Genomic DNA, 27,180 nt, shown 5'->3' with positions numbered 1-27,180 from the left:
GCACAGAACCACACCTACCATCTTAATACATGTAATAAAGCAAAGAGGACATTAAGAGAGTAAGTATGTGCTGGTACTGAGCACCTGCAAGCCAAGAGATCCAAACCAAAGCCAATGATCACCAGTTCTATACCCATGGGATAGCAGTCATCTGCTTCTCACACAAGGTAGTTTCAGCATTAAGTCCAGGGGCTACAGGTGAGTTTTAGGTAAAGCCCAGTTCACTTAGTAGGTTTCCACATTCAGTCCTTCTGGTGTAGTTTATGAGGGATATTGCATACCTTGAAAGAAGAGAGTTTAAAGTCCCAGTAGAAAAGAGAACACATACTTGGTAACCAAAGACAAGCTAGAAACTGGGTCAAAGGTGTCCAATTAGGAATATAGTACTAGGCATAAGTTCCCTTTGGGTTCTAAGTATTGTTAAACATTTTTTCCTGATGAGAGGATGCTCCTCACCGTTATCACTTTCATCAACACATAGGCCTCTCTCTACACATCTTCACTTAAATTTCCAGGAAGATCACTTAATCACTCAGGTTGGAGTGTCTGTTGATTTGGGGTGATCTTAGCACACTTTTTATATGGCCACAACTGAATGGTCTTCTCCCTCTACTCTATCTTGAAAAGCTGACTCTATGAACCAACTATCACCCACTCTATGTGTACATCTTAAAAACGACTTTCACAGAGGAGACCTAACCTCAGCTAGAGTAAGTTTTTGTCTCTGTATCTGAAAATGTTCTGCTGCTGTTCATAAGGTTTTTGGTGGCTCAGAAGTGGACAGTCTACTCCTTCTTTGTGCTGTGCTCTTAGTCTGAACACTCTGCTGAAACCAGCTCCCCTCCTTGGGTGACCCTGCTGGTATTTGGAGTATCAGTGACACAGCTTCCAGCATCATGGAAACACACACGTCACCGCAGTATGACAAGCTAACAGATGTGTGGTGGGCTTCCATCAGCCACCCATATAGTTACCCATTTAATCTTATGTTCTGGTCTTCTGATCCTATACGTGTCATTGAAGCTGGGTACAACCTAACTGTAACTTAAGTCCTCTCCCAAAATAGAAGGTTCTAGGGTTCCACCGCATTTGATTAATAAGATAAGACCTCACTATTTTTAAGCACTTAGCTATGAACCTTATCCAGAACTACTTGTGGTGCCACGGTGTTCCTAAGGACTAATGCAAGCTACCGTGGCTTTCTATTATTTAATGGAGGCATAGTTAGAGCTGCTATACAAATTTAATAAGTTAATAAACATTTGGAAATAAGTGATGTGGTATCATTATTTCTAGTTTTGTGAAATAAATCAGGTTCTGCAACAAATAACTGCACATGGATAGTATATTGCAGAATGTAATCGCTTCAGTCTGTTATAAAGGATATCTATGTCTTATATCTATCTGTAACCATAACACATGTAGCAACCCTAATACCAATTCAGTATGTAAAAACCCAATCTAATTAGAGAATTTTCCAAAAACTCCTCTAGAGCAATGCTAAAAGATAAAGTATATGTTTATGTTACAATTCTTTAAGAAAAAATTTATTGCAAACCCTATCAGTGGAACCTGCGAAAGTCAGAACCTGGGTGAGTTAGAAACCTGGCAGAGAAGACAAATTAAAATACTTTCCACTAGTAGAGAGTAACTGAAAAGAGGTAAGATTGCAGCCTGTCAATGTGGAAAACTTGTGAAACCTAAAGAGAGAAAAAAAGTAGCCTCACAATTCTCTCTCACTAGTATTTGATTCGGAATTTGCATTCAAAATCTATAACTAACTCTTACAGGTAAATAATACAATGATAATACAAAGGCTTTCAATAGGTATTTTTCCAAAGGAGATATACCAATATCGATTATGCACATGAAAAAGATGCTCAGTCTCATTAGCTACTGAACTCTGCCACCGAATGAATGAATGAATTCTGACTCATAGCAACTCGACAGGACCGAGTATAACTGCCCTTGTGGGTTTCTGAGACTGGACATTTTTATGGGAGTAGAAAGTCTCATCTTTCCCCCTCATTCACTAGCCATTATTCACTCACAGCCATCAAATCGATTTCAATTCATGCAAATATAAACTTTTATCCCCTTTTATAACATAAAGTGAAGTTATTGTTAGAAGAACTTGAAGAGTCAACCCAATATTATTATTATTTTTAACCCAATATTATTTTATGATGGCAGTATAACAAAGTTTAGATCATAGCTAAAAGAATTATATGTTTATCGAGACATAGCTTCACTAGAAGTCCTCCCTGGCTGTGATCCTAAATTGAACCCCCTTGCCCGTCTCACAGAGAATCTTATGATTTGTATGATTATGTCCAGGCACAAATTCTCAAGGACAGTAGCTAAGTCAAGGGCCAAATTCTTATCTGAGTATTATGAATTCTTACCGAGGCTTTCTTTCCCTCCTCATTAAGAGCAAGCCCCTTTGTACATGGCCTGTCTCCTTGAGATTTAGAGTCTCTACAAACGGGAAGTCTATAATGTACAATCTTTAACAGTCATTGGAGGAGAGATTCTGGCCTTTCTTTTTCCATGAATTCAAAAATAAAACTTAGAACCTTTTGAATTCACCTGTTTCCTGTAGTCTGGCAGCAGTGACCAGGCAATATGGGCTCTCTTGTGCCCACCGTGCAACCCTATTACATTCTGCAATATACACTGAGATAGCTACCACTTCATACCTAGTAGATGGCTGTGATACAAAAACACTCAGATAACAAGGCTGGATGTGGATTACACTGGAACCTTCACAAACAGTTGGTAAGAATGTGGAATAACCAATTGCTTTAGAAGTCAGTGTAGCAGTTCCTCAAATGATTAAAGTCACTATGTGACCCAGTTATTTACTATAAATGAAAACATATGGTCACACAAAAACCTGTACATGAATATTCAAAGGAGCATTATTCTATGAATAGCCAAACATTATTCAGAAGAACCCAAATGTCCACCTACTGAGTAAATTAAAAAATAGTATATCCATATAATGGAATATTATTTGACAATTAAAAATAAAGAAATGCTGATACATGCTACATGAATAAACCTTGAAAACATTTACACTAAGTGAAAAGAAGCCAGTCACGAAGTACCACATATTGTATGCTTCTATTTATACACTGTATTAAAATTTAAATTCTGAGCATTAGGTTTGTAGATTTTGTTTTACAATGGGAGCTCTAAATCCACTGGAGTCTCCACTGAGATTCAGCCTCCAGAGTTCTTTCCCACCACTCACTCACTGCCACAGAGAGGATGTTGATTCATATGTTGATTCATAGTAACTCTATAAAACTGGGTAGAACTTCCCTGTGGGTTTCTGAGACTGTAACTCTTGATGGGAGTGGAAACCCTCATCTCTTTTCCTTGGAGCATGTGATGGTTTCAAACTGCTGACCTTTCAGATCATAGCCAAACACATAACCACTACATCAGGGCTCCAGTTAAAAGAAAAAAGACTAAGTATAGCCAGCCCAGGGAGGGGCAACCTCTACCTCAGGAACTTGCCTGAATAAGCCCGTGATGGAATTTGGATGCTAGGGTCCTGTGGTCAAGTCACATCCATCCCAACTACCTCAGTCAAGGGCCCTGAACGGCTCTTGAAGACCTCTCTACAGTGCACCAGTGTCCCTGGACTCATTAATCATGGCCCCCACTCTTACTTTGGTAATCCTTGCTGCAACTGATAAACGGATCTGCAAACAATCATGATTTTATTAAATATGCATATATATCAATCATGATTTTGTGTTATCTTTGTATTCTGTGTCCAATTTACGGTGAATTCTTGCATACCATTATGACCTCATGCTGATGTGCTCCCTCATCTGGACTGTCTTTGTCCTGCATAATATTTAATAAACGGCTCTCTAGAAACTAATTTGAACTTGGAGTCTCTTTGCCCTGGTTTCACAGTGAGTTACGCATGGGGATGCTAACCACAAGGCCAGCAGTTTGAGAGCACCAGCCGCTCTGAGGAGGAAGACAGGCTTTCGGCGCCTGTCCAGGTTCACAGCCTTGGAAACGAACGCACAGACGCAGTTCTATTCCGTCTCACTAGGGTTGCTGAGTCTGAATGGACTCGGTGGCAGTCAAGTTTATGATTTTCCTTTCTTTTCTTTTCTTACCACCTACCACAATGACACGGACAAAATAAGCAGTTTCACAGCGACAGAAAGTAGATTAGTGGTTTCCAGGAGCTGGGGTAGCAGAAGGGCTTGAGGGAGACGGACGATGTATGCTAAAGGGTATGTTGCAAACTCTGTAAGTATTCTAGAAACCACAAAATTATACACAGTAAGAGAGAATGGAAATCAAATGTCTTAAAATTAGACTTCATTTTAAGGGTTCTCAAGAATTGGTTTATTTTGTGAAACATTTTAAATATATGAACATAAAAGCATTGCTATAGCTGATACCAAGGGCTAAAAAGAAAATGTTTTGAAAATAATGATGGCAACATATGTACAAATATGCTTGATACACTGGATGGATGTGTAGATTCTGATTAAGACCTGTACGAGCCCCCAGTAAAATGATTTAAAACACAGATAATATATATTTGTATATATATCTAGTACCCAAAATGTTTGCTGTATTTCTCTTTTGCTTTGTTTTCTTTTCCTGTAAATATCTAAGGAGTCCTGGTGAAGTAGTAGGTTGTAAATTCAGCTGCTAAACACAAGGTTCGAAACAACCAGCCTCTCCCCCAAAGAGAGATGAGGCTTTCTGCTCCCCCAAAGATTCAGAGCCTGGGATACATACAGTAGCAGTTCTTCTCTGCCCTATAGGAGCATTAGGGGTTGGAATCCACTTGATGGAATCAAATTTGCTTTTGGTTTCGAACTTAAGGTCAGCCATTTCGAAGGCACTAGCTTCTCTGTTGAGGGAGAAAGATGAGCCTGTCTGTTCCTATAAGCAGTGGTCCTCAACCTTTCTAATGCCATGACCCTTTAATACAGTTCATGTTCTGGTGACCCCCCAACCATAAATTATTTTCTTGCTACTTAATAACTGTCATTTTGCTGTTATCAATCAGGTGACCCATGTGGAAGGGTCATTTGATCCCCAAAGGGATTAGGACCCACAGGTTGAGAACCACTGCTATAAAAGGTTACCGCCTCGGAAAACCTTGGCAGTAATTCTATAGGAATCAGAGGATTCCGATAAGTTAAGTCAGAATGGACTCTGTGGTAGTGGATTCGGTTTTGGTGTATTTATTTTTTTCCCACAGCATTCTTTCTGATTTTCAAATGATCACACACAACTCAGATAATGCTCATGCGTTATGTATGAGGTTTAATATGGAAGTTAAAATTCAGGTGGAAATGCTCAGTCTGGAGTTGTTCAGTCAGGACATGTTACAAAGTTTTAAGGATGCTACTAAATGCCCAAAGGGCATGCCACTTCACTGTAACCCTCCGCCTGCAGGCTCCGCTCGGGGTCAGCAAACCCACCGCCCCCAGTTAAGTGCCCCGAGGCACTCCACTTCGTAGCCCTCCTTCTGCCCCAAAGCACTCAGCTTTCACTTGTTCTGTGGGCTAGAAAGTCCACCACTCTGTCTTAGGCTCTAATTCCTGGTTCTGCTGTCGCCACTCCGCTGCTGTCAAAGCGATCTCCTGGGTCAAGGAGATTGAATGCACAGGGATCTCCAGGTCCAAGAGACTTGCTACACACCTGGCTCTCCTCTCTTGCTGATGAGATCTCCCTTCCTGCTTGTGAAATGACACTTTGTACCCAGCAGGATGGTAATCGCTCACAGTGGATTTATATACTACAATCAGTGTATTCCTTCATTATCTTACCCAGGGTTGTTTGGTGGGAATTAAGGAGACTATGGTTGGAAAAGCTGTATTAAGTAATTCACTGTCTTGCAGTGTATGTATCTGATTGTGAATATGTTTTGTACAAAACTGAAATTTGACTCTCAAGTTCAATAATAAGCTGAGGTCACCTAGGGGAGAAAAAGAAACAATCATTGCATTTCAGATATAATAGAATCTTTCAATGAGGTAGTTCTCCTCTTTGTTTCTTCTAGTGATAATGAAACTTCTGTTTTTCTGAGCACACTGCTACACACTTTATCACTAATCCTAAGAATAGCCCTTGGAGATGATCATTATCTGCTCTTAAAGACTAGGAAATGATGAGTCAGATGTAACAGACTGTCGACGGTCACACAGCCACCAGGTGCCCTGATCCCAGAGCTGCAGCACCAGAGCTCATGTTCTCTCTCAAACAGCGTGCTTTTCTTTTATTAGGATCAATGAAGGTTATTTGCTATTATTTCCATATGATTAAATAAAATTTAAAATAGCAGTGTTGTTTTTTACTTCAATAAATCATTTTATTGGGAACTCTTACGACCCTTAAAAAATTCCCCTGCTCCCCCACCATCCCTCCCTTATGAACCCTTGATAATTTATACATTATTTTTTCATGTCTTAACATTGACTGCTGTCTCCCTTCACCCACTTTTCTGTTATTTGTCCTTCTAGGAGGAGGTTATATGTCGATCATTGTGATCAGCTCCCCCCTGCCACCCCCAATCTTCCTCTTACCCTCCTAGTATCACGTCTCTCATTATTGGTCCTGAGGGATTATTGGTCCTGGATTCCCTGTGTTTCAGGCTCTTCTCTGTACCAGTGTACATTCTTTGGTCTAGCTGGAGTTGTAAGGTAGAATTGAAGTAATGATAATGAGGGGGAGGAAGCATTAAAGGAAAGTTGTATGCTTCGTTGGTGCTATATTACACCCTGACTGGCTCATCTCTTCAACAAAGATTTCAGTAGTACACTGACATGCACCTGCAATAAATTCAAGCCGAATTCAGAAAAGGTGTGAAATAGTTATAACACTGCGGATGTCTGATTGATTTGGCTAAAAGCAGAGAATACCAGGAAGATGTTTACTTGTGTTTTATTGATTATATAAAGGCGTCTGACTATGTGGATCATAATAATCTATGGATAACACTGAGAAGAATGGTAATTCCAAAACACTTCATTGGACTCATGAGGAACTGTGCAAACATGACAAGGGAATAATGCATAGTTTGTTTGTTTTTTATTCCCTCCCCTCCCACCTAATGCATAGTTTTAAATCAGGAAAGGTGTGGATCAGAGTTGTAGCCGTTCACCATACATACTTACTCTGTAAACTAAGCAGGTAATCTGAGAATCTGGGCCATATGAAGAAAAACTTGGCATCATGATTGGAGGAAGGCTTATTAACAACCTCTGATATTCAGGTGACACTACCTTACTTGCTGAATGTTAGGAAAACTTGAAGCACGTGCGTGCTGAAGAAGATCAATGACTACAGTATTCAAGATCGATTACAACTGCATGTAAAGAAAACCAAAATCTCCACAACTGGGCAAGACCTAACAGTATAAATGGACAAAATAATGAAGTTGGGAAGGATTTCATTTTACTTAAATGCACAATCAAGGCTCATGGAAGTAGTAGTGAAGAAATTAAAGGATGTATTACATTAGCAAATCTGCTAATGAATGCTAAAGATTTTTTAAAAGTGTTGAAGGTTAAGGATGTCACATTAAGGACAAAGGTGTGCTGGACTCAAGCTTGCCATGGTTTTCAATCATCTCGTTTACATGTGAAGGTGGACAGTAAATAAAAACCAAAGATAATTAATAGTTTTGAATTATGATGCTGATAAGGAATATTGAAAGTACTGTGGACTCCCCCAAAAGCAACCAAATCTGTTTTGGAAGAAGTACAGTCAAAAGGCTCCTTAGAAGTGAGGACATCTAGCAGATGGACACTGGGCCTCCACTCAAGTACTCCCTCAATGCAACAATACTTTGTTCTACTAAACTGGCATTCCATGATGCTCACCTTCCTGAAACAATCGCTAAAGGCAAATGGGTGCATAAGCAAATGTGGCAAAGAAAGCTGATGGTGCCCGACCAAAGATATAGTGTCTGGGGTCTTAAAGGCTTGAAGGTAAACAAGCGGCCATACAGCCCAGAAACAACAAAGCCCACATGGAAGACGCACACCAGCCTGTGCGATCACGAGGTGTTGAAGGGATCAGGTATCAGGCATCATCAGAACAAAAAATTGTATCATTGTGAATGAGGGGGAATGCGGAGTGGTGACCCAAAGCGCATCTATAGACAATTGGACATCCCCTTATGGAAGGGTCGCAGGGAGGAGACTAGCCAGTCAGGGTGCAGTGTAGCAGCGATGAAACATACAACTCTCCTCTAGTTCCTAAATGCTTCCTCCTCCTGCACTATCCCAATTCTACCTTAAAAATTTGGCTAGACCAGAGGATGGACTCTGGTACAGATAGGAACTGGAAACACAGGGAATCCAGGGTAGATGATCCCTTTAGAACCAGTTGTGTGAGTGGCGATACTAGGAGGATGGAGGGAGGGTGGAGTGGAAAGGGGGAACTGATTACAAGGATCTACATATAACCTCATCCCTGAAGGACGGACAATAGAAAAGTGGGTGAAGGGAGATGTCGGATAGTGCAAGATATGACAAAATAATTTATGAATTATCTAGGGTTCATGAGGGAGGAGGGAGTAGGGAGGGAAGTAAAAAATAAGGAGCTGATGCCAGGGACTTAAGTGGAGCGCAAATGTTTTATGAATGATGAGGGCAATGAATGTACAAGACTTCTCTAATGTACTTGGGTCATCTTATCGGGGAAGACTGATCACTGGAAAAGGACATGCTGCTTGGAAAAGTGGAAGGGCAGTGAAGAGGAGGAAGGCACTCAGTGAGATATATGGATACAATAGCTGCTCAACAATGGGCTGAAATATAACAACAATGGTGAGGATAGTACAGAACCAGTCAGTGTTTTGTTCTGTTGTACATTTGGCACATAACAATAGAATGAAATGGTCCAGAAAAATCGAAGCTAATGATGAACTGTTGTGTAACACTCTGAAACTATACCGTGGCTCACTTTCAAGGCTAATGAGGTACACCTGGCCAGGTGAAGTAGTTTTTTTCCCCTAGTTTATAGCTACTTAAAATGAGTTTAGAGCAGCGGTTCTCAACCTGTGGGTTGCGACCCCTTTGGAGGTTGAATGACCCTTTCACAGGGGTCATTTATAACAGTAACAAAATTACAGTTATGAAGTAGCAATGAAAATAATTTTATGATTGGGGAGGGGGGTTTCACCACAACAGGAACTGTATTAAAGGGTAATGGCATTAGGAAGGTTGAGAACCACTGGTTTAGAGGGACTCATAAGGCAATGTTTTCAGGTATCAGACATCATATAGAAGAGAAGTTTTATTTATCATGTTAATCTGGCCAAATTTTCTGCCATTATACCACAAGCACTGGCTTTTCCTTTTTTCATTCTTTAGATATGTGTTATGGATTGAATTATCCTCAAAAATACCTGTGGTTATTCGTGCTAACCCCAAGGCTAACAGTTTGGAATCAGTGCACTCCACAGGAGAAAGATCGAGCTTTCTACTCCCACAGAGAGTTACACTCTCAGAAACGCACAGGGGCAGGTTTACCCTGTCCTACTATGAGTCAAAATCAACTTGATGATAATGTTTGAATTTGGTGTACCTATTGTTATCCTTTGTCATTATAACAGGCAGTTATCATCTACTCCACACCCGCACTACTTTTCAAAACGTGGATCTGGTAGCCTCAAGGTGTCATGAAGATCTCTGGCAATATAAATGGAGTGTGCGAAATAGTACATTCCCCCATTCCCTCCATGAGAGAGCTGCCTTAGAACAAACAAGTATCTACCTCTGAAAGCATATACCCCGTCCTAAGAAGAACACTTCTTTCTCTTTTTTAATTCACAGACACACTTTTCTTAAGGCGTAAACAAGACGAAGACAATTCATCTGGATGAAATGACGAGGGAGGACACAAGGGTAAGAAGAGTTATTTTCATTTCACTCTGTACCTCTGGTAGGATGAACTGTTCCACAGGTTTGTACCATAGCTTGTTCACTTGCACACCACAACTGGGAGGACTAAATCGAGCACTGAAGAGGGCTTCCTACAAATTGGAAAAAGAAAAACAGCAACAACCAAAAAAAGACAAGGAAAAACAAAAAAACTTCATGTTATATCATGCATATGCTACAAGTTTTCAAATACCTTATATCTTGATCAACTAAGTCCTCAATGGCCTGAACCATGATTAAAAACAATGCTCTATTGTGGTTTGAACATTCCTTCGGTCTTCTAGTGCAGTTACGGTCAGCAGTTTTGGTCATTCAAGAATATACTAAAAATAGTTAAAATTGTTACCATGTTGTCAATCATTACTATAATTCAAATAACCTTATATGAACACACAGGGAAAACTCGCAACAATCTTGAAATGAAAAGTTTTATGGGAATTAAGAAATGTGAAATTAAAAACCATTCCCAAAATTATAAGTATCGGAAAGATCATATATTCCTATATGCAAAAGGGGTGGGGGAAGGGAATATAAAGGAGGACTGATTCTCATTTTATATGAAATGTTTTCTTTGGGCTTTTCCGAATTTGTTGTAAAGACGTTTTCCTCAGTCTCACGCTTAATCTTATAACAATTTAAATCTATCAAAGCCACACAGAAGTTTAAAATTAAGAAAATTTAATGGATTGTTTTGGTTTTTTTTAAACACCAGTCTTTATCGATATAGTGAGAAATCAATGCAATGACTGCCTCTGCAACCATTAGCACTCACTTTAAATTGGGATTTTCTGGGGGACAGTGATCAGCATCTTTCTGCTAGGCTAGAAATATAGCAATTAAAAGTCAAATTATCATGAATACAATATTACACATCTAAACCAAGCTATCTGAGTGGGCATTCACACTTTAACCTCCCTGGCGGGCTAATTATGTCAGTAATTTTGTACCCAAAGTGGTACATTGTTTTGCATAAAATTTGTTGTTTTATTATATTGTAGGCCTGTAATTCTTAAGAAATTACTCATTTTAATCTCTCTAGTACTCATTCCAGGTATACTTTAATACACAATTCTGCGAGTAATTCTAAGTCACTGTCGCTGTCATTTATCTGGTTTAAAACTCCTTTTGTGCTAAGTGACACCTTTTTGATGCCATGGGCAAAAAATTTTCCAAATGACAGTAAAGGGCAAGCAGGGCACAAGGACAAATCTGAGGTGATTTGCTTTGATACAATGTAATCCTCACAGGTTACACTGTATCACTATTTATGTGTGTGTGTGTGTATATGTCTATTTTCGACTTGCAGTTTTGAATTTCCCGCCCAGTTCCGCCCCTGTGCGGCTGCGGCGACACTGCATGCAGAGAACAGAATGGAACGAGGAAGTCAGATCACTGCGATCACAGCGGAGGACACCGCTGGACCGGGGAACAAATCAGGGACTTCTCTGCAGTGGAATCCCGAGTGTGGCTCAGGGTCACCACTTCTGACAGCTAACATTTACCCCGAGCCACACTCGCGATCACCGCCAGGGAGGTTAAGTATACTTTCAAATATAAAGACGAGAGGAGTCAGGGCAGGATGGCGACCAGGGAGGCGGCGAATGCTGGGAGCTCTGTGGAGATTGGTGAGTTGGGAGATCTGGAGTCCAAAGCTGTTGGTTAATTCTCCTGCACTCCAAGGAACTGGTCTGGCACCAGCCACTGCACTGGAGCACCAAGTCTCTGCCAGCCACTGCATCCCGAGTGCCTGCTAACCCGCAGAGGCGGGGATAAATGCTGTTTGACATTCCAAGTGACAAGGGCACTTCTGCTGCCTGTTAGTGGATCCCCCTCCAAGCCCAGCACTCTTTCCTTACTTTTCCCTGACCTGCCAGGTATCCCCGTACTTTAGCAGACTCTCAGCTGGCTGCCTCTAGCCGGGAGCAAGGGACTCCCACCCCCACCACATCCCCAGTACCAGAGCTGGTGTAGCTGCGGTTTGATAACCCAAACAGCAAGGGCAGGAAAGGCACTCTCCGCTGCCCTTTAGAGGCTCCCTCCTCCAAGACCAGAACATTCTTTTCTTCCTTTTCCCGCCCCTCTAACAGACTCAACTGGCTGCCTCTAGCTGGGAGCAAAGACCCACACCCCTACTATACCCACACTCCCTGAGCTGTGTATTCCCAAGCCTTCAGGCCATGGGGCATACCGCTACAAATGCCCCCTATGGAGACCTGAAAGTTTCTGGAGCGTGATGTGGGCAGACCTAGAGCCTGACTACAGAGAGGGGCACCCAACCTTCCCTCCAAACAAGAGTCTCCTGATAGGCTAGGGTGAGAGGGAAACCCCAGTGGGACAAAGGTGAAGCACAACTTCTCAGGGCAGTTGGCTATGGGAGCCCGCAGAAGCATCAATACCAACTTCCCAAAGAGAGAGCCCAGGGCTCTGTGACTCTCAAGAAAATGGTACCTAACTCCAATAAACTGACAAGGAAGTAGCAAGTTCTTTAAACAGCTTCAACAAGAAAAGAAAAACAAAATACAATGTAAGAGGATGACCTAGACCTAATGGCAGTCATAGAAAAGGCAGACTTTGACGTACCACAGAAATAAATCTTCAGAATGCTCCTTAGAGTCATACAGGATATAAGGGAAGTAATACAGAAAAAGGATATGATAGAGGAGATGAAGACCATACAGCAAAGGGAACTACAAGACCTAAGGGATGAGATAACAAAAACCAGTAGCCCATTCATGGAGGTCATCAACCAGCTGGAGGAGGCATAGAACCAGACTAGTGCCTTAGGACAGCCAAGCAGATTTTAATTTTAAAAAAGCAAATAAGATCATCAGAGAAGCTGAAGAAAACCTAAAAGCTATGTCTGATGCTTTGAAGAGGAACTCTATCAGAATAATTGGATTACTGAAGGAAAACACAACAAAGAAGTCAATGGCAAAAAAAGAGGGGAAATTCTTGGAGGAAAACTTCCCCAGCTTAATGAATGAAAATCAGGCAACCATTGACAAGGCTGAATGAACATGAACTAGAGTGAATCCAAAGAAGAAGTCACCAAGGCATGTAATAGTTAAACTATCCAACTTTGAGGAAATGGAGACAATCATGAGAGCAGCTGGGGAAAAACATGAACTCACATATAGATATACCCAAATAAGAATGTGCTCAGACCTATCACCAGTAGACACTATGAAGAGGAGAGAGTGAAGTAACATATTCCAAAAAATAAAGGAAAGTAACGCAAACCCTAGAATACACTATTGTCAAATTATCTATCAAGGTTGATGGAGAAGTAAGAGTCTTCCCAGACAAGAAAAAACTCAGAGAATATGTTAAAAGAAACCCAGCCTAACAGAAGATTCTTGCCGACCCAGCATGGGCAGAAGAACAAAATTCACCACATACAAATATGGGACTGCCACACAAAACAACTCTACCAAGAGGTCAACAAAAAGAATATAGCCCCCAAGATAGCATTGACTCGATGATGTAAAGAAGCTAAGAATGACCCCCTCACAGAGTGGTCTAGAGGGTGTCTAGGGGAGGAGATGAGTCAGTCAAGGGTGCGATGTAGCACCGATGAAGAACACAGCTTTCCCCCAGATCCTAAATGGTTCCTCTCCCCCAACTACCATGATCCAAATTCTACCTGGCAAGTCTGGATAGAGCAGAGGTTGCACATTGGTGCATATAGGAGCTGGAGGCACAGGGAATCCAGGGTGGATGATACCTTCAGAACCGGGGGTTGTGAGGGGTGATGCTGGGAAAGTAGAGGGTGAGTGGTTTGGAAAGGGGGAACTGATTACAAGGATCTACATGTGACCTCCTCCCTGGGGGACGGACAACAGAGAAGGGGGTGAAGGGAGACGCCGGATAGGGCAAGATATGACAAAATAATAATCTATAAATTATCAAGGGCTTATGAGGGAGGGGGGAGTGGGGAGGGAGGGAAAAAAAAGAGGACCTGATGAAAAGGGCTTAAGTGGAGAGCAAATGCTTTGAAAATGATTAGGGCAAAGACTGTACAGATGTGCTTTATACAATTGATGTATGTATATGTATGGATTGTGATAAGAGTTGTATGAGCCCCTAATAAAATGTTTTTTAAAAATGACAGAAAAAAAAGAAGCTAAGAATGAACAAATGAACACACATGCACAACTCAAGGATAAGAAATGAAGGTATGCTGAAGTGTTTGTGTTAAAGTGTACTGATGCCTACACCTTACTTTGAAATACATAAAAAATTAATGAACTTGTATATATGTTCAAAAGTTCTGAACATGTGGTTTCAAAAGTTTGTGAAATATGCCATTATCTTTGAATTCTATTGTTCATGAACTTTTTGAAGTCTTATTTTGATTTTCAACAATTTTTATTGTAATTTAGGTGATTTACATTTTAGTTCATCGACTTTGTAACAGTTTAAATTACTAATCAACCTTCCACAATAGTTTACACTTCACTAGCTTTATTTCTCTTCTCTCTCAATGGACTATATTCCATTCACCAAGGTTAACACCCATTAATAATTTATCACATTTATCTTTCCTCTTTTGCCACCCACCCACTGCAATCTCTAAAGTCAATTTTCCTTTTGATATGAAAGCCTTATCTTGTTTTGCCCCCTTATATTTGTTGTCTCATACAATATTTGTCCTTGATTAGCCCTTATACTAATTTTTTTACAGCCCTGTTGAGAGAGGGATATTGGGACAATGTAGGTTAGTTCCATATTGCAATATCTGTATTACTCACTTTACAGAATCAATCCTTTTGAGATTGGACACTATTTACACAAACAATGGGAGTTGGTTGTATGTATGTATATTTTTAAAATGCAGCAAACTCAGCAAAATGCTACTATTATTCACTGCACAAGTCTTTGAAATTTTCTGTATGTTTAAAACAGAGACAGACTTATCAAAGACCATTCCTTCAACGATACCCTATGAACAAATAGAATTTCCCCAAATACTAGAAACAGAGTAACCTTAGTAGTTTTAAACTTTTATTCCCTAAACACCCTTATTACAGCAATTGTTAACCATGTATAGTGTGTTAAATTTTTAGGGCTGAGAGAAAATATTAATCTTTTAAAAAATCATTTTATTGGGGGTGCGAGCTCATACAACTCTTATCACGATCCATACATGCATCCATTGTGTCAAGCACATTTCTACATTTGTTGCCATCATCGTTCTCAAAATATTTTCTTTCTACTTGAGCCCTTGGTGTCAGCGCCTCATTTTTTCCCATCCCTCCCACCCCCCTATTAATCTTAAGAGCTGCAAACTTTATTTATTACTTATTTTTAGAATTCCTTAGGACAATATTTTTAAATCATTTTATTGGGGGCTCTTACAGTTCTTATCACAATCCATACATCCATCCAATGTGTCAAGCACATTTATACATTTGTTGCCATCAGCATTTTTAAACTATTCTTTCTAGTTGAGTCCTTGGTATCAATACATTTCCCCCCTCCCTCCCTTATGAACCCTTGATAATTTATAATTTTTTTTTCATGTCTTACACTGACCATTATCTCCCTTCATCCACTTTTCTGTTACCTTAGGATAATTTTAGTTGGCAATTTCAAATCTAATCCACCTCTTTCCTAAATATTACACATTTATGCATAGGTATTCTCTCCCAAACCAACGTAATAGTTTCAAACTAGCATGTACGTCAATAAAGAAAGGTGGGAATTTATCAGTTAGAATTATATTGTTGCACAGCCACATGTACCATGAGTGAAAAGTTGATGTTTTTTAAATGTAAGGGAAGAACTGCATCGTACGTACCTCCTGCTCTGCCTGATAGAGCTTGACCGTTATGTTCCTCTGGAAACCCGCGTTGCTGCCATCATGGAACACACCGAGACTGGTAATAATGATTGGGTAGAGAACACGGAAGCGAACACTGACAACTTGATCTTCAGAGAGTCCTGATGATGTATCTTCAGAAAAACTGAATGCCTCAATTTTCTGATTCAAAACTATAGAATTAATGAGAAAGAAGATTTTTTGGGGGGTGGGAAAGAATATTTTAAATAATCTATTAAAGACTGTTTTTCCTTTAATTTCCAAATAATGAAATAGGTTTACTGAAAAAAAATCTACATAACTATTAGTTATATAATTTTCCACAAATTGTAGGAAGAAAGAAAATGCTTCCAAAGTATAGATGCTTCTAGAAATAAACTTACTTTGAAATTTAATAAGGAAGTTTTCAGCCACATCTAAACAAATTATTTAATCAACCATGCTGTTTTAATAGATTTTTTAAAAGCACACGTGTGCATATACATGTATGTACATCATAGGAGAATATTAAATTTAGAACCAAATGGAAGATATCTACTTGTAATATTTGGATAATTAGGGATAGTAAAAATAATACTGATTGCAGTAATAAATAATCAGTAAATCTGGCCCTGCTCTGTAGATTCCGACTTCTTAAGCAAGTAAAAATATTTGTGATACGTTGGAGCAATGATCACAGTTAAATATCACTGAACACCTGAAGCAACACTGACAAACTCCTGCTGTACACCACTGCTAACAGATAAGAACATTAATCACATAAGGACAGTAAGCATCTCTGATCACCTACCCAGGGGAAAATTAGAAGAAAAGTCTAGGGATCTATTTCTGAAAACCTTGCCACTGGAAACCCAGTGGTGCACAGTTCAATTCTGACTGGCGTCACCATGAGTTGCGGTAGACTTTCTCAAACTAGTTCGACTTTGGGGTCACTGTGTGGCACCATCTTTACTTCTTCACAATTAACCTGTGTGGTTATCATCTTTCCCAGTTTACAGATTCAGACACAGAACCTGATGGATTTTGTTAAATAACTTGCCCCAAATCACATAAAACGAGGCAGAGCCAACAAGAAAAGCCTAGGTTTACCGATTCAAATTTAGTGCTGTTTCTACTCATTCACAGTGCCCTAGACAGTTCTTCTCATGTAATATTTCCAGTTCTCATAGTTGAATCAGAGGAGATGATGGAAGCATTTAAAATGGCAAAGAATTTAGATGCCACTTAGATAAACGTATAAAAGCCCCAAAGATTTTAATATCATATTCTTTGTACATTTTAAAGCAGTGGTCTCAAGACAGCTGATCACAAACGCCAACAGTTTAAAAAGTTCGTGTATTTCTTATTTTTTCACAAAATATATACATGAAGGGGCTTCAAACAATTCTCAGAAGAGTGCAATAGAAAGATGACATTTTTACACATTTTTTCAAACACTATATAATACATATATTATACATCTTGAGTATTAATAAAGATGTCATATTCTTATTTTTTTAAAGATCATTTTATTGGGGTTCTTACAGCTCTCATAACAATCCATACATTAATTGTATTAAGCATATTTGTACATATGTCGCCAACTTTATTTTCTAAACATTTACTTTGTATTTGTGCCCTTAGTATCAGTTCCTCTTTTTTTCCCTCCCACCCCTCCGACATTTTCTTATTTTAAGGGAAACAGAAATTCCATTTTATTCTCATAGCCAGTGGGTAATAGAGGACTATTTTATTTTACACTTAATAGATGCTCAGTAAAATGTTACTAAACAGAATAGATAGCTATGAGATAGTTAAAGTTTATTGTGCCAACCTGGTCAATAAACACATGTTTGGTTAATTGAAGGGCAGAGGTATAAATGGCTCGGTGAGCCTCGTCTTTCTAATTCTCGGGTCTCTTGCTTTCTGATGGTCGGACCAGGGTGCAGCTGCCTTAGCCAGTTCCCTGCTTCAGCGGGCAAAGCTCACTTCCTGCAAGACATTCCTGAGGAGAAGCCACCTAGACCTACCCTGATGCAGCCCTGGGTGCTGAAGCAGTTGTGTGGAGACCCCTGCCGACGCTGAAATGCTTACAAATTCATTGATTCGACTTTCCTCCTGCAGTCAGCATCATTGCATGTGTTTTGTGAGATGGAGGAGGACTTTGTGGATTGATGTTGCACATATGGGCTAATATTGGACTTGGGCAGCACTGGGTTGGAATGTTTTCTTGATGTGCACATCCCCTTTATCGAAAACTTTCTCTTATACATATGAGTTTCTGTGGATCTTTTCCCTAATGTATCTAGACTAACACAAGCTCCTACTTCATTATATACATGAGCAGAGGAAAATAAAGGAAGACAATATTGCCAAGGGCTGGGCAAGCATTGGCCAACACCTAGACTCCACACATATTATATGACAGCAGGTTTTCTCTTTAATATATTCAGCAAAGAAAAGATACCCATATAGAAATGTGCCTACTAAAGGTAATATGGAAAACACACTGCAACTAGGTATTTTCTGTCTATAAAAAGAAAAAAATAAAAGCACTTTGAACTTCCTGTATATAGGAAATCCTGATTCTTTGATAAAGCCACAAATTAATATTTCTACACACCCACAATATCATAATTAATGCTCATAAAGACCTTAAGATATTAGAGTAACTCAAAATATTGTTTTAATAAGGAAAAAGAAAATTAGTTTCAGTGTTAATTTATACATTCATTTTCATAATATATTTATAATCTAGGTATTATAGAGCCTTGATGGCACAATGGCTAAGTACTTGGCTGCTAATGGCAACTAACAGCCACTCGATTGGAGAAAGATACAGCACTGTTTCATTAAAGATTCCAGCCTTTGAGTCCAATAAGGCAGTCTGTCCTATAGTGTTACTACGATTTAAATAAACAAAACAGTAGTTTGGGGTTTATTCTAGTTATGACACATATAATATAAAAATGTTCTACTAATGGAAAGATCCACTCCTTTACTATTAATGAATAATAGCACTTAAAATGAATAAAATTTTATTAATATTTTTATTTTTGTAAAAATATACATGTAACAACATTTGCCAATTTAACATTTTTTCAGATATACAGTTTTGTGATATCAATTACATTAAACATGTACAACCATCACGGATAGTCATTGCTAAATTTCCTATCACTATAAACAGAAACTCACTGGCTAATTTAAAGGTAGTTTCATTAAACCTAATTAACTCTAGGCAACTCTGACATCAGCAATACATTTTACAAGGTTCTTGATACTTCAGGAGCTCTAGTGAACGCTAATGATACCTTTCACCAGAAAACCACAAATATACCCCAAATTTTGCTTACAACTTTAAAGTCATATATATATGCTAAAAATTTTACAACATAGACCCAAATATTTGGTCTAATTTATTAAAAACCCAGTTTTAGTAAATGGTGAGTTCTTTAACAATACTACAAATCTAGCATATCTTGGGAACTGTTCTAAACCTTTTATATTTATCAACTCATCTTCTTATCAATCTCTGAGATAGGTACTTTTATTCTTAATTTACAGTTAGATGATGAGGCACAGAATGCATGGTAAATAACTGACTCAAGACCACACAGCTCAAAAATGGCAGTGTGGGTCAAAACTTGAGGAGCTTAACTCTTGAGTCCATGCTTTTAGGCACTACACCACTACTACTATGAGCTGTTTACACACTGCAAGATACCAGAAGTCAAAATTGGCACATTGGAGATCTAAAAATGTTTAACCTTTCTTGGAACCACTACTGATCATAATGAAACCCACAGCTATCTAAACTATTCTGATTCACAGTGAGCCTATGCAGGGTTTCCGAGGCTGGAAATCTTTATGCGAACAGACTCAAACCAAGCCAAACTCGTTGCCATATAATGATTCTAACTCACAGCAATTCTCTACAGGGTTTCTAAGATGGTAATCTTTAGGGAGCAGACAGCCTCATCTTTTCCCCCCAGAGTAGCTGGTGGGCTCAAACTACTGACCTTATGGTTAGCAGCTCAATATGCCAACAGTGCTTCTTAAGGGAGTGAGTGGCTGGTAGGCTTGAGCCACCAACTTTGCTGTCAGCAATTCAATGCTTACTCGACAGCATCACTCACACTCGATAATTCTAAGATAGTTGGTTCACAGCATTTGTATCAAGGCCATGCAAATTAACAAGCTAGTGAAGGAAGTAGTTTTCTAGGAGCTCAAGTTTCAGTTAATTCAGGATTTATCTATGCCTAAGAAATTTCCAGATTTATTAGAATCACACTGAAAAGTAAACTTTCCTTGATCCTGAAATTCTATTATTTACACAGAATCTCCAAAGATATTCTGAATTACTAATGAACATGCTGAAAAAGGAAGGCAAATAATATATTTTGGGGAAATATCCGTTTTAGTCTGCTAAAAATAGACTCCCTACTATTCAACTTAGCAACTCTCCCTCACCATCAGAATTGTCTATGGCTGTCTTAGGGCTGAGAAAAGGGAAGCCTTACCTGGATTCGTGATGTTGAATAGTTTGCAGGAGTATGGGTCCTCCCTATCTTCCACAGGCACTTCACAGCCATGAGTACCTATAATGAACTTCACAAGCACACTGAGAGATGCGTCAATTTAACATCAGATTTTGAACATGAATATTTTCTGACACCCATTTCAGAGGTTGTACTTAAAGTAGTATCCATTAGCATTAACTCCCTAGCTTCCTACCTCTGCTTTACCAAAGTGTGCAAGCCAACTAAAAGTTGCTAACTACCAAGTGACCTATAAGTAAGCCCTCTACTGCATACTCTATGAAGGTGTGCATTATGATGTTTCATCTGGCTACAAGCAAATGCTCACATTTCAAGGCAAACTACATTAAAATGAACTTCTAATGCCCATACCCACATATCCTTATTTACAATTCCCCTTATTTGCATCCTTCCATTTCAGAAAGTATCTCTGCTGCTCAGAATTAGTTTTCTACAGAAGAGGAGGCTCCCTCTTTTCCTAGACCTTGTTTATTGGTTACCCCTGTAAGTCATGGCTTTTTCTGTACACATGATAAATATGGAGTCTTTGTGCTAGTTTCCTACTTACCTAGCATCCTTCCTTATCTCTACCATTTCCTTTTTTTCTTAAAAATCACTTTATTGAGACATCAGTTGTATCAAGCATATTTGTACATATGTTGCCATTATTTTCTAAACATTTACTTTCTATTTGAGCACTTGCACTTGGTTATCAGCTCCTTTTTTCCCCTTTCCCTCCCCTCTTCCTACCCTTGTGACCCCTTGGTAAATTATTATGGTTATCATATCTTACACCAACTGCTGTCTCCCTTCACCCATGTTTCTGTTATTCTGGGAAGTGGGGGTGCATTATGCGTTGATCATTGCAATCAGTTCCCCCACCATTCCCTTTTCAATAAGGTCCTATTAACTAAAATTGCAGATTCCGTTTCACACTGCCTACTCATTCTATGAAACAGACATTTTAGTTTCAACACCCACCATTCCACGATGATGGCTACCATCTATGGAAGCAATGATCTGCTGCTGTTAAACTCAATAGACACTCTTCAACCATTACCTACTTGACTGACTTCTCTATGGCTCAATTCTGCCTTTTCTTAAATGCTCTCTGCCCTTCTTTATGTGGCCCTACTCAATCTGCTTCACTTGCTCTTCTCAGCTTGTTCAGTCAAAGTGGCTATTACACCAAAACTTTGGCCACCCAGCTCTTCTCATTCTATGCACTCTTTTCATTCACGCGCCCTGGACAGGTTATTTATTCCCATGGCTTCACTTAGCACCTACACATTAATATTCCCTAAATCAACATTTTAGTTTGGAACCATCTTCTAAGTAAAAGATACACACATTGATCGGTCATTTAAAGCTAGATGATTCCAAAGAAGTTGTGTACTGCAGCCTACTCGTTAAACTAGAAGGGCTAATATTTAAAGTTTTAGTAATTTTGTGAGCTGGTTATTAAACAGATCCATTAAAAAATAAAATTATAAAAATATACAACTAAATATATTATAATAAAAACAAAGAAAATCAATGCTCAAAAGGAATAATTTCCTAATTATTTATCTATACTCTAGGCTATTTATACCTGTGTGATATGCTACTTTGTTATTTATATGCTGTGTATTTTGTCCCAATTGTATGATCAATGGTATCACAATGATTACTGAATTTGGCCATAGTGCAAATGTTACACCATGGCAACTGGGAAGTGCTACAAATAAGGGCTGGATGTTATTGTGTTGATTGTCCAGCTTAAAGAAACTGAGAGAGAAAATGTTAATATTCATATTAAACTTGAAAAACTGAGATGTGGCTGTAGGCATTTCATAGTATAAAAAAATTAAATATCCTTCCAATGTCTGAAAATGGATTCAAAAGAGATACTCCATGGACTAAGGGTAAAGTTTTGACATATCTTAGCTGTCATTTTAATTTTTATTTTAAAGGGAATATTTTTGTCAAAACTACACTCTTCAATTGAAACCATCAAGTGGTTACAGATATCTAAGTCTAGCAAACAACCATGGACTCGATGAGAAGAATATTGTACATCTTATATATCCTTTATATCAATAACATGTATAATAAACATATACATATGCATAAACATTTTTTCCCTAGAGGACCACTTAGTAAATATGTATTAGCATAGGTATCTTAACCTTAACACATCCACCACTCAGTTGCTTTCCCAGGAAACCTGCTCATCTCATTTAGTTTTTGTTTGTTTTGACTGATGATTCCACTATTGTCCAAGTCAGAAAGCTAGCAATGACCTTGATTTATCTTCTTTTTGCCACATTCAATGACCTTATTCTCTCATAAGGTCATCACTTTAGTCCAACACCTTTAGCAGCCCTTTACCCCTTCCATTTAGCTCTAACCAGAATGGCTTGGCAGGATTTGGTCACTGTCTGCCTCTCACAGGCCTATGTCTTCTTTTCCCTCCACCCCCAACCCCATATGTGTTTCTCTGCCCTACTAGCCATCACTGGCACTCTCTCACATTAACACCCCCACATACATCTCATAATCCCAAACTACAGCTTTATAGAACTGTTTGGAGGTTCCTAAACACGCCAAGCTAATTTATACATATTTATCTCACAGCAAACATAACATTTTACTACTCTATTACATCTATTTCTTTCTAATAAGCTTCAAGTTCCCTTGAGGGCATGTAATACATTTTGCATTCTACTACACACAATACTACTTACACACAGAAGATACTTAATAACTATTTATTAAATTCACATATTACAGTTCTGTTATAAAGGATCATAATTAAGGTCCTCCAAATATATACTGAGTCTGGGTCCTGGATGTAAAATGAAAATTTTGAAAAAGCCATAAACACTGAAATGCAAACACTTCCTTTTACAAGGATTGTAGCCATCAGTATGGACCACAACTTAATGTAAAGAAAACTAAAATCCTCACAAGTAGACCAACAGGTTGTCAAGATAAATGTAGAAGGGTGAAGTTATCAAGGATTTCATCTTGCTTGTATGCCCATGGAAGCAGTACTCAAGAGATCAAATGACATACGGCACTGGGTAAATCTGCACAAGACCAAAAAAAAAAAATCTGCACAAGACCTCTTTAAAGTATTGAAAAGCAAGGATTTTACTTTGAGGACTAAGGTATGTCTGCTCCAAGTTTTGGTATTATCAATTGCCTCCTATGCATATGAAAGTTGTACACTGAATAAGGAAAACTGAAGAAAAATTGATGCATTTGAAGTATGGCATTGGTAAAGAATATTGAAAGTACCATGGACTGCCAAAAGAACAAACACATGTGTCTTGGAAGAGTATGGCCAGAGTGGTCTTTAGAGCCAAGGATGGCAAGACTTTGTTTCAAGTACCTCAGACATGTAGTCAGGAGAGACCACTCCAAGAAGGACATCATGCTTGGTAAAATGGAGGGTAGCGGAACAGAGAAAGGTCCTCCATAAGACGGACTGACCCAATGGCTGCAATGATGGGCTCAAAAATGAGATCAAGTGTCGGGATGGCGTAGAATCAAGCAGTGTTTCATTCTGTTGTACAAATGGTCACTGTGAGTCAGCAGTGACTCAATGGTACCTAACAGCACCAAGAAAGGGGCTATAAAGAGTTTGGCGGAAATGAAATGAAAATATACTAGAATTTCCCCACACACTTTTTGAAGCCCTGTCATATTCCATCTGTTTCATAAAACAAACCACCACCAACCTTACTAAAATTAAAGCAAGAAGGCTATGATGGCAAATAAATTACTGATGAATATCTGATTATTAATGTTACTAATTAGATTTAGTTCTGAGTCATTCACTCAACACTTGTGAAGTACTTTTCTCTATGCCAGTGTCTATTCTAGGTACTAGAAATACGTCAACCAAAAATGCTTGAAGCCTCTGCTCTTAAAACCCTCTTTTGGTGAAGTCATACATATTTATAAATATATGAACAAATAAATGTCAGAAGATGACAAGTGTTACAAAGAAAACGAAGTGAACATAATACAGATGGGATGGGTATAGAAGGCTATTTCCTATGGGGCCGTCGGCTAAGGTGACATCAAAGTACAAGTCGTAAGGAAGTGAGCTGTGAATACAACCAAAGGTATGGTGGCCCCTAAAGAGTAAAGAGCAAATGCACTCACTAAGCAGGAATGCAGTAAGTGGATGAGAGCAAAGAAATGGGACTGGTGCAGCTAAAACCAATCAATGAGGGGAAGAACATGTAAATGGGGTAAAAGATTTAAGAATTTCACTCAGTAAAAACAGCAAACATTGGAAAAATATAAGCTAAGACCTGAGATAACTTGATTGATTTAAAAGGATTGCTCCGAAAACGTAAATGTAGAAGAGAAAAATGGAAAATAATATGCATAATAACAAAAATATAAGTAGTAAGTTCAGGTAAGGAGACTTCTGCAATCATCTAGGACATGACAGTGGTGCAGACTGTAAGAAGTCACATTCCAAATATGATCTAAAGACAGCACCAACAAGATATGCTGATGGTTTGGATGAGGGATGCAAGAGAAAAAGAGTCAAGATGACAGTCAAGTTTTGTCTCAGCAACTAGTAGAGAGGAGTCATTATTTTCTGAGATGGGAAAATGATAAGAAATTTATGCTTCAGAGGATAGTGATGATTCTGAGGCCTTCCCTTATTTGCTGGGTAATAGGTTCTATTATAATGGCCATGAACTAAAGAAATCTGTCTTGAAAAGGAATGAAAATGATGAGAAAGATAGAAAATCTATAACATATTTATTACTAGGGACAAGAATATTCACAACTTCAATTTGGCTCTATCTACTCATTCACCAAAGTTCCAGTTTAATGTAATTCGGAAGAAGGCCTTCTGTACTTATCATCTAGGTGTCTTCACATAACTGTAAGTCCAACCTTATACGCTTGTCTTCACTAACTCATCATACGATTTAGAGACCAGTCGCACTGACAACAGAGTAAGGCCTTGGATTCCTAGTCAGTAACTGAGCCATCTAATGTCAATAGGAGTTTACTGAAGCTCACCCCAGGAAGGGTAGTAAAAAACATAAAATAAAAAAGGAAAATTATACATGGTAAAACACACAACTAAAAAGTACTATTGTAAGTGTATCTTACAATAGTTAGTTAGTAAAAAGTATGTTGAACCTTAGTAAAGGTGATGTTAGTAAAAGGTATGTTGAGACACAAATTACAGTGAAGAACTATATAAAATATTTTAGAATTGCTATTCTTAATCAAAATGAAGATAAAACAATAAAATAAGTTATTTATAAATACTAGATATGCTAATCAGTTAATAAATACTCTCCAACTATATTTTGGTTTAAAACCTCAGTTAAATTTACTTTTGAATTCTATTATAAGGAAGAAATGTTAAATGAAATAACTATTTCTTCTGGGAAACAGGTTGTACATCTGAATTAATATATCTAAATTAAGTTTTTCAGAATTCTTATCTCAGAAAATCATGCAAGGTAGGTACCAACTCAAAAAACATACCGTTGACTTAATGTTGGATGCTGTATTAAATGCTTCAACCAAGTGCTTCGTATCACTTTTCGAAGTCCATGATTATTTCGAGCTGACAACACACCAACTACCATATCATAGTGATTGTATTTCCAGTGAGGATTGAAGGCCAATTGATCTAGTAACAAGAATAATAAAGCAACATAAGCTATTTATTTCAAAATAATATGCCCCCTTTAAGAAGAAAATAAATAAATAAATCGCCCATAAACCTACCTTCACAATATAACAAATGTTAATATTTTGGTGTGTTTTTCCCCCAAGCATGAATATGTATGTATTTATACATCAAAAGGTAAATTCTTCTACAACAAAAAGATGTCTGTGGTTAAGATTCAGTTTAGAAAGGGTACAAGTATGTGGTTTAAAAGTAGGGAAGATGACTTGCATTGGCTAAGTCTACTGCATATGACCTCTTTAGAATATTGAAATGCAAGGGTGTTACTTTCTAGACTTAGGTGTGCCTAACAAAAAGTCATGATATTTTCAATTGCCTCATATGCATATCAAAGTTGGACAGTAAATAAGCAAGACTGAAGAAGACTCAATGTGCTTAAATTATGGTGTTGGTGAAGAATAGTGAAAGTACCATGGACTGCCAAAAAAACACACAGATCTGTCTTAGAAGAGACTTCCAGGAAGATGGCACTGATACAGGGACAGCCATCTGTAGTTCCCTGTGAGTAGTTGCTAGATTTGCAGGGGAGGGAACCAATGGAGGATAAGGAACACTTTAGAGATTATGTAAAAAAAGAACTAGCACTCCAAAGATCACTTTCCAACTCACTTTGGACAGATGACCCCTGTCCACAGAACACAACCACGAGACTACTGCATGGCACAACACTATCCAGAGGTCATGGCACTGAAAGCAATGCTCAAGTCTTCTTTGACCCAATAGGGAAAAGAAGGCAAGTATGAACCCTCCACATGTACACAACACATAGCTCAGGGGGAAAGGAGGAAAATACCTAACAGAAAAGGTACAAGATGGCTGCAAAAACCCCACAGATGGATGTAATTACTCTGAATGCCAATGGTCTGAACTCAGCCATTAAAAGACAAAGACTAGCAGGGTGGACTGGGAAACAAAACCCATAAATTTGCTGTCTGCAAGCTCATAGACAAACACAAGTTGAGGGTTAAAGGATGGTGAAAAGTATATCAAGCAAATGGCAATCTAAAGAAAGCAGGAGGTGCAATTCTAATTTCTGACAAAATCTATCACAAGGTACAAGACATAACAAAAGATAAGTATGAGCACTATGTAATGCTTAAGGGAGTAGTAGCCCATGAGCATAATAAACATACACGCCCAACAAGAGACCTGTGAAATTTGTTAACCAACTCA

At 38.5% G+C, this 27,180-nt stretch overlaps 1 protein-coding gene across 4 annotated transcripts in view; it reads right to left on the bottom strand.

Annotated features, from left to right (window-relative positions):
• The window catches only part of B3GALNT2 (beta-1,3-N-acetylgalactosaminyltransferase 2), a 73,684-nt gene that overhangs the window by 28,188 nt on the left and 18,316 nt on the right, over nucleotides 1–27,180 (bottom strand). For 3 of the 4 annotated variants that reach the window (XM_075532211.1, XM_075532205.1, XM_075532203.1), the window contains exons 2-5: nucleotides 25,800–25,947; nucleotides 20,268–20,368; nucleotides 15,745–15,938; nucleotides 9,941–10,036 (exon numbers count right to left, since the gene is read on the bottom strand). In XM_075532211.1, the coding sequence (XP_075388326.1) occupies nucleotides 9,941–10,036; nucleotides 15,745–15,938; nucleotides 20,268–20,368; nucleotides 25,800–25,947 (539 nt within the window). The remainder of the gene's footprint in view (nucleotides 1–9,940; nucleotides 10,037–15,744; nucleotides 15,939–20,267; nucleotides 20,369–25,799; nucleotides 25,948–27,180) is intronic. The other variant, XM_075532207.1, reaches the window with a different exon arrangement.

This window comes from Tenrec ecaudatus, chromosome 1 (genome assembly GCF_050624435.1).
Source record: "Tenrec ecaudatus isolate mTenEca1 chromosome 1, mTenEca1.hap1, whole genome shotgun sequence".
NCBI lineage: Eukaryota > Metazoa > Chordata > Mammalia > Afrosoricida > Tenrecidae > Tenrec > Tenrec ecaudatus.
This window is presented reverse-complemented; position numbering and strand designations above follow the sequence as displayed.